General features: G+C 44.2%; 1 protein-coding gene across 1 annotated transcript; it reads left to right on the forward strand.

Moving 5' to 3' along the window:
* Positions 1-5,973: 5,973 nt before the first annotated feature.
* Smim42 (small integral membrane protein 42) lies at positions 5,974-6,174 on the forward strand. Its single transcript, XM_077791620.1, has one exon. The coding sequence runs from the start codon at positions 5,974-5,976 to the stop codon at positions 6,172-6,174; it is 201 nt and encodes a 66-aa protein (XP_077647746.1).
* Positions 6,175-9,107: the final 2,933 nt, after the last annotated feature.

Genomic DNA, 9,107 nt, shown 5'->3' on the forward strand with positions numbered 1-9,107 from the left:
ATATATATATATACATATACATCAAACATTTTCTATGCCTTACATATGTATAATTTTATTTTTTTACTTTAAAAATTATTTTTAAAAACAGTTAATTATTCTAGTTTTTTAAACTAAGGATCAAACAAACCCAGGGCCTTGAGCATTCATGCTAGGTAAGTGCTTTGCCACTGAGCTACATCCCCAGCCCATTACTCCAGGTTTCTAAGACATGAGAAAATTATTATGTAAGTAGGTGCTATGGTGCCTGCATGTAATCCCAGCAACTCTGGAGGCTCAAGTTCAAGGCCAGCCTACACAACTAGTGAGACCCTGTCTCAAAATAAAAATAAAAAGGGTTGGGGATGTAGCTCAGTAGTAGAGCCCCCCTGCCTCACCCTGGGATTCAATCCCCTCCATTGCAAAAAAAGAAACATAGAAAGAAGGAAAGAAAAGGAAGAAAAGAACAGCACTACAATAAAAAGAGCATTCTGGAAAACAGACTTGTGTTGGAATTTTTTTTTTTAAATCTTAAATTAAATGCTTGATTCTAAAACGAATTTCTCCATGACCTCCAGCAATTTATTCAATTTCGTTGAGCCTCAGTTACCTAAGGGGATAAAGTGAGCTGATGGAGGTAAAGCACTTAGCCTGGTTGCTGGTGTAAAGAAAGAAAGAATGCAATAAATTCTGGTTATTACTGTCTCCCAGGGCTGCTGTTATAAATAAACTAACATGTCAAAGCGCCAGGAGAGCATCCTCATGGAGGCTTGGTAATTTTAATTTCTCTCTTCCACATTAGAAATTTAAACTCAATGGTCTCAGGGCACAAGAGACATGAGAAGCTGGAAGCCCCTGAGACTCTGTGGCCTTGGCCTAGGTGAGAAGACTCAGGCCTGGATCAGTCTGTGGGGGACCCAAGTGCTTGGAATTGAAGCATCAGTACATGACATCGCCCTTTTCCCCACCTGAATATGTAATGTAGTCTCATCTCCAGGCAGTGTCGAGACGGGGACATGAGGCAGACAGCAGAACTCACCTTTACGATGGACAACAACCATACTGGAAGGTATGGGTTAGGTGGGCGGCCACAGTGGCCTTTCCAATAGGGAAGCTTGAGAGTAGATTTACCCACATCATCGTAACAGTCCGTGGAAAACCACAGGCATCTCCCTCATGGAGACATGCTCCTGTGAACCTTAACAGAAAGGAAACGTGAAAGTGTGTGCTTTCCAAACCCAAGGAGAGAGGGACGCCTGCATGGAGAGAGGCCAGGAGTCCTGGTTTAATAGGGTTTCTGCCCCAAGAAAGGAAACAGCGGGAATGTAGAGAAGATGTTCCCCCAATGCCATGCTTCATTGATTTATTCTATGCAGCCTTCGAGACACTGTGATCCAAGTCACCCATAGAAGCGGGTCCAGTCCGTGGGGAACACTCCCTCCATGGAGTGGTCAGCCACCTGTGGGGTTTGCCTTGGGGATCCTAGAGGGAGCTCAAGCTCCCTGGCCTTTCAATGGGACTCAGTTTCTGGGCCCTGCCTCTTTAAAAAAGAAATAAAGACAATTCAGCTTGATATCTCTGTCAGTGACGGTGACGGGGTAATGAGTGGCACGGCCCTTTCCTTCGGGTCAGCAATCGAACCTGGACCTGAAGCACCAGGTCCAGAGCTCCGCCGAGGACGCCTCAAACACAGCGCAAGGGATTATGAACTCCTCATCCAAAGTGGGTTTGCCAGGCAAACCACAGTCTCCAATGAAGCACTGGACTTCATAATGAGAGAGGGATACAAAAGAGAAGGAATTTAGAAGTCCCATCTGTTTGGGGAGATGAGATCAGTAGCCTGAAACAAACAAACAAACAAACAAACAAACAAAAAAACCACAGATAAAACTGCTACTGATACGGGTTTCTTTGGGGGAAAGGGGGTGGTGAAAATATTCTGAGATGTGATTTTAGTAATATTTGAAAACCCCCCTGGATATGCTTAAAAAAAAAAAAAAAACACTCAACTGTCTGCTTCAAACAGGTGGATTCTACGCACACGAACTGTGTCTCAATAAAGACTGTAAGAAAAGACATGAACTGAGTGCTTTAGTGGACTAGGAAGTGAGAGGCTAAAATTATGGTCCTAATTTACTAAGCCAATCGCCAACTTTGATTATTTCCCTCCTTTTCACCCATTTCCGCATCCATTAGGTGAAGGGGTTGGACCAGATGTCGCTAAGCTTCCTATACTAGTTCCCTGGGGCTGCCACAACAGATGACCACTAACGTGGTGGTTGAAAACAACTGGAATTCCACCAGCAGTCTGAAGGGGTCAATATCTTATTCCTTCCAGGGGGAGAATGCATTCCTTGTTTCTGCACATCTCCAGTGACCATTGTCATTCCGTGGCTTGGGGCTACATGTCTGTCTGCTCTATCTCAGGTGACCTTCTCCTCTGTGCCTGTCTCCCTCAAAACTCCCTCTTAAAAGAGACGCGGAGGGCTGGGTTTGTGGCTCAGTGGTAGAGCACTTGCCTCACATGTGTGGGGCACTGGGTTTGATCCTCAGCACCACATAAATAAATTAGAAAGTAAAGGTATTATGTCCATCTACAACTAAAACTTTTTTAAAAAAAAAATTTTTTTAAAGAATACATGGATTGAATTTAGGACTTACCTGGGTAATCCAGGATCAACACCTCCCTCTGAGATCCTAAATTGAATGGCCTCTTCCCAAGTAAAGTAACATCCACCTGTTCCAGAGAACTGTCTTGGAGTTGGAAAGAGAGAAGCAATCCATTTACAGATCTTTGAAAGTTTGTAGGAGAGTTACAAGAACCAAACTGTGAAAAATTGAACCCGCTTATCTTTTCCAGACACCCTGTCTTCACTTCCCTCCCTTTCCATGCTAGTTCTTATTTAAATAACTCACATCTGTGTGGAACTTAATGGTTTGAGAAGTTATTACAGATTTAGCAGCTCATTTCATTCCCATAAAAACCTATAAATTTGGTATTATCACTGTACTTCCATTCCTGGTAAGTAAATGGAGGCTCAAGGTGATTAAGTGACCTAACCAAGGTCATTAGCATGGAAAGCAGGAGTGCATACACTAACGTCAGTCCATGGGCTCCAAATCCCGTGGCTCCCTCTCTGCCATCACCTGCCTAAATTTTGGTACAGCACCAAGAGATTCCAGATGGGGTGAATGCATTAAGAGTAGATCCACCTAATCCCACTCCTCTTGCTAAGCACAGCTAAAAAAAAAAAAAAAAAAAAAACACTGCACATTATCTATAAAACCAACAGAAGAAGAATCTGAAACTTGGAAAAGAAGGCAAACCAACTTGGAAACCTGAAACTCAAGGGATGAAAACGGTAGTGAGTTCTTCTTGTCTCCTGTGTCCTAGACTATAGCCCAGGATGTCAACAAGCATAGACAAAGTCCCAAGAAAAGCAAAGCCTGCTTGCTCTCTCTAGCCAAAGCATGAAGAAAAACACACTATCCAGGGCTGGGGTCGTGGCTCAGTGGTAGAGCACTTGCCTAGCATGTGTGAGGCATTGGGTTCGATTCTCAGCACCACATATCAATAAATAAAATAAAAGTCCATCAACAACTAAAAAAATTAAAAAAAAAAAAAACACAATCCAGCAAGACAGAAAACTTTTAGACAATAACTGCCCTACTGAGTCACAGCTCAACTCCCACCCCTTTCTAGGTCAAGTAAGGACCCTAGACTTCCTACTTAGACCCATCTGGGATGAGGTAGCCCTCCCCAACCCTGGACCCTCACCAGGGTGCTCTCAGAGAATGGATTGTGAAACCAAGGCTTTTGACCCTGCCCAAAGGCCTGTAACTCCCTATCCAGCGGTAACAAGGTGCCCCACTTGACGGTGCCAGGTAGAATCAGAGAAGGCTACCTGAGGAGTCTGAAATCCCAAGTCCACCCAGCTATGAGAAGGCACCACTCCCCCACCCCAGGTTTGCAAGGGAGAGTGATTGGAGAATCCAGGCCATTTCTCCTGCCTGGCATTACTAAGTGACACCCCCAGCACACACCAGTATGGTGTCCAAGGAAGCCTGCAGGGGTGGATATAGCTCAGTGGTAGAGCACTGCACGTATCAAGCCCTGAGTTCAATCCCCAGAGCCAGAGTCTCTCCAGAGCCAAGTCTCATCGCACCCAAAATGACCTATCATCAATACCCCAAACCAGAAAAATCTCACCTTAAATAGAAAAAGACAATCAGCAGATGACAATACTGAGGTGATTCAGATATTGGAACTATGTGACAAGGATTTGAAAGAATTATAAAACTACTTCAAAGAAGCAATTATGGGGCTGGGGATGTGGCTCAAGCGGTAGCGCGCTCGTCTGGCATGCATGTGGCCCGGGTTCGATCCTCAGCACCACATACAAACAAAGATGTTGTGTCCGCCAAACACTAAAAAATAAATATTAAAATTATCTAAAAAAAAAAAGAAGCAATTATAAATACACTTGAAACCAAAAAGAAAAAAAAATCTTAGAAGATAAAAAGAACAAAATAGAAATATTAAAATGAAGAATACAAAACTACTAAAAAAAAATCAATGAAGTTGAAGATAGAAAAAAATAGAGATGACCTGGATTGAACAATAGATTTTCCTTCTCGAGTTTTCCAAATTATGTTTGACAACTGAAGTAAAACACATAGCATTATCTGCATGTGGATCTAATGTCTATCACAGAAGAATTTAATAAAATTATAAGTGGGAAGGGTTCAAGGTTTTAAAGGAAAAAAATGTTTCTACATGTATTTCAAACTGACAGAATATGGACACCAGTAGATCTTTGTGTAATGAAATAGCTCTGTATCTTGATTGTGGTGGTGGCTACAAGAATCTGTAAGCCATGCTGAGATGGCACAGAATGGCATGTGTACATCATAGCAAGGTCACATCACTAGTTGTGATTTTGTACTGTAGCTCCATTGGGGTAAGCATTGGGAAACACTTGTGAAGGGTACTTAGGACCTCTCTCTATATATTGTCACCAGCTCAGCAGGTCTTTTAGCTCAAACACAGCTAACAAAGAAAGGGTTAGGAAGAATCACTTACTACTCTGATGAGTATAGCAAGGTGGTGATCCCACCGTTGCAAAGAAATCAAGAGGTAAAGAGCATGTATACATTTTTGGACTAGAAACTAACATACTCATAAGCTCTTCTCTTATTGGGCCTGCACAAATTTGCAAACAAAAAAAATGTTCACAGGTGGTTCAAAATGTGCTTAAAATTATGTTAGATCAATGAAAATGCATTTAAATGAAGGTCCTTCAGGGAAGGGGTTTTGGTCAGATCTGCATTTGATTTGATGTTGGTTTGTCTCTCTGGAGCCATGGATGTCGTCAGGGAAGGTCCTTCTGCCATTTATTCCAAGCATAGAACATGCATTCTTTTTCTTTCAACAGTCTCCAGTTTAAATGTGACCCTATATTCCTGCCTCACTCTCTGTATAACTTCCTATGTATCTCAAATTACTTCAAAATAAAAATTATTGAAAAAGAGGATTGAAGGTGGCGCCGTCTTTCCACAGGCAGTTGGAGAACCCCCTTTGCAATCTGGAGGTCATCCATGAAGGGAGGTAGTGCTCTGAGTGCAGAGGTGTCTGGTCTAGAACCTCTAGCTCAGACCTCAGTGACATCACAAAGCCTTGGAAACCCCAGCCAATACCCACAAGCTTTTCCAACCATTGTCTCGGGACCATTGGCCTGGGAAGCACTGGGTCAACCTTGCTGAGCAAACTCCTTCCTTTGCCTTCTCTGCAAATCCAAAGGAAAATGGTCCCATGTGAGGAACAGGATCAGTAGATACTTGGATACAGCTCCAATTCCACTCCCAGGATCACACAAAGAGCAAACCCGGCTCTCTAGGTGTTTTTTTGTTGTTTTTTTTTTTTTTTTTTTTTGGTTTTGGTTTTGATTTTTTCGGGTCGGCTTAACCACCCGTCTCGCTGTCTTGGAGAACCCTATGTCTTCTCCGCAACTCCCGGTTTTTTCATGGGACAAGGGTACATTCGCCACTGCCATATCTGATCCTGTCTACCTAGTAAAAGTTCTCTTCTTCTTTGCTCTCCTGATGACTCTGATCACCCTACTCATCCTGGCCTGGAAGGTCACCAAAGGCAATAGCAACAAGAACAGACAGCAGGAGGCAACACTGCTGGCCTGAAGATCTAGCCTCCCGGTGGAGACTCCATTGAGGTGGAGACCTGGCGGGCCCAAGAGGCAGAGCCACCTTGGAGGCTAGAACCTGGAAAAGAAGATCTGGCTTTGCCACCCAGTCCCCCCCAACGCCAGACCTTGCCCCCGGGCCTCGTTCCCATCCTCTCCCCCCACCCCTCTCGTAACACACACTTCTCCTGCTGTTCTTTGGCTTGACCCAGCTTCCAAATTTGAATATCTTCTCTCTCTGGATCTTCTAGACTGAAATTATAAATGGCTCTTGATTTCTGCATTAACAGAGGAAAAAGAATCTGTGGAGAGTTAAAAATTGATTGCGAAGCTCAAAATCTTCCTTTTTAACTTGGGCACGTGTTGACTATTGAATATCGAGATTATTGAGAGCTCACACATCTGAAACCATACCATGAAGCAGTACCGGAAGCTCACTTCTGGCAGGCCCTTAAAATGCAGCAGCTTATCCTACCCTGCCTTCTAGATAAAGCCCTTCCCCCTCTTCACCTAATGCTGGAAATAAAAGAGTATTTATTCTCAAAAAAAAAAAATGATCTGAAACACCAAGTACTTTTCTCTCATCCTCCCAACTTAGTGGGTTAGCAAAATTTAAAAATATCATATTCTAAAGTGATAATTTTTTCTTTTTTTATCTTTTCTGAATTTGGAACAAATTAACTCTCTTTTCAAATGAAGTCCAAATTAAAGAGGCAATTTTTTTGAAACCCATACCCTCAAGCAGTTGGGTTTGGATTACCATAGGCGAATTTGACCATTTGCCTTAAAAAAACGGGTATTTGTCTAGGTGATAAACCTCTATGCCCAACCCTACTGCTAACTTTTCCTCTTAGAAGCATAAAATCAGGTGTCCCCGGACCTCCACTTTTAGACGCACTTGACTCTGGACGTCTCAAACCGATAGCTCCTTCTTTAGAAGTTTTTCTCTTTGCTTAGAATCATGGGACTGGGTTCAACCCTCCATAAGAGTAAGTCCCTCCTGGATTCTGGACCATGCACTCTGGGTATCTCAAACCATGGGTCTTTTGCTTCCACTTTAACCCATAGAAATTGAGAAATTGGTCCCTTGTGCTGAGATACTGGTGTTACTACCGGGCCAAGGGGTATCTACCCCAGACAGGGCTCCCTGCCACAGCTCCTCGAGAACCTGATGGTGGTAGTGGTGGTGGTTTGGGGGGTTGATGAGCTTCAACAGCAAACAGACCACAAGTGGCTGGCAGATGGAATAGGAAAGCTGTGTGACTAAGGACAAAGACAGATGCCTCTCACCTCTAGCCGCTTGGGCCCCCTTTGTTAAAAGCCAGCTCCCATTGCTCTGCAGCTGGCTGTCCCAGAGACTCTCCATCTTGAACACCGCTTAGGAAAGAAAGGGGAACGGAGATGGGTACCTGGACGTGAGCAGGCGTGGTTTCCACGCATCCGTGCCTGGGAAGGAGGGCCACCACAGTTGTGTGCCGCAGAGCTTCAGAAAGAGCCTGAGCGCTCCTGACACTCTCCAAATATGTCTCTGCTGTCCTGCAGCAGGTAAGAGGGTGTACCGTCAAAAAGAGGCACAAGATGAGGCTGGTGATATGGGTGGGACCAGATCTCACAAAAACTCTGGCTGGAAATACCAACTGGAGACAGAGCAGTGGGGTGGGGGTGGGGGAGGAACAGATCTCTAAAACTCCTTCTAGTGAGTATATTCCTTCATTTAGTAGCTATTTGTATGTACTTAAAACTCGTGGGCTGTGTTCCATACTTCCTAGACACTGTAAGTCACCCTCACATAGAGCTGAGGCCCACTTTTTTCCATCCTCCAGGATCTCCATAATCCCCAAATTCCTTATGCATCTCATGTTCTCAGTTTCTATTATTTGGGACTCAATGACAAACCAGCCAGACTGCATTGTAAGCTTATGACCACCAGATGGCAGCAAAGGGTCAGTGAACAAGCATCCAGGGAGATAAGGGACCCTGTCCCTCCAACTCAAATTAACTGGGTAGTTAGTCCTCCTGGGTAGTTAGACATCCCCTGCTTTAAGAAACTTCTTCTTTCTCCAGTGGACGTCTTTTCGCTCTAAAATGCCACTAGCTTGATTGTGTGGTATTCTCTTGTAGAAGATCAACAGTGACTGTCCTGACTTGGTGACTTATTGTCTCCTCCTGTGGCTTCTCCTGGACACCCTCAGTCAGGTCTGGCGATCCAGCCCCTGTACCTATAAGGATGATATTGTTGATGGTACTACCCGAGGAAGTTGGCAGTTAATAGGAATGAAACTCTGGTCCCTCCTTCAGGGACCAAAGTTTGTTGGTTGTTGGGTTTTTTGTTTCGTTTTTAAGGTACTAGGGATTGAACCCAGGGCCTCATACAAGCTAGGCAAGCACTCTACCACTGAGCTACATCCCCACCCCTTTGATTTTAGTTTGAGACAGAGTCTCACTAAATTTCAAAGGCTGGCCTTGAACTTGGGATCCTCCTGCCTCAGCCTCCCAATCTGGGATTATAAGAGTATGCCACCATGCCCAGCTCCCGAGGTGTTTCTGAGAAAGAACAAGGACAGTGTAGTGATGGAATTCTCTAGGCATCTGAAGTGCCAGGGCCCCCGTGGGCTGGAACAGTCAGGCCTGGATTCTGGAAGTAGTTGCCATGTTAGGGAACGAGACTGGATTTAATGGGGGAAGGAAACTGCAAAGACACAGTAAGGAACAGGGAGCCAGCTGCATGGTGCGTGGAGGGGAACATGGAAAATTTGGTTTAGGGAAAAAACACTAGCCTGTGATAATGGGCCTTGAATACCAGTCTAGGATATTCCATTTCAACGAAGAGGGAGCCAGGGAAGGTTTTTGAGAAGAGGAGCAACAGGTAAAACGTTCGAGATTAATCTGGCATGATCAATGTGTAGGATGAACAGGATCGAGATGAGTCTG

The sequence above is a fragment of the Urocitellus parryii genome, chromosome 11 (assembly GCF_045843805.1).
Source record: "Urocitellus parryii isolate mUroPar1 chromosome 11, mUroPar1.hap1, whole genome shotgun sequence".
Lineage (NCBI taxonomy): Eukaryota > Metazoa > Chordata > Mammalia > Rodentia > Sciuridae > Urocitellus > Urocitellus parryii.

Excerpts from the sequence above, each read along its gene's own strand:
- Smim42 (XM_077791620.1), top strand. The coding sequence starts at position 5,974 with ATGTCTTCTCCGCAACTCCCGGTTTTTTCATGGGACAAGGGTACATTC.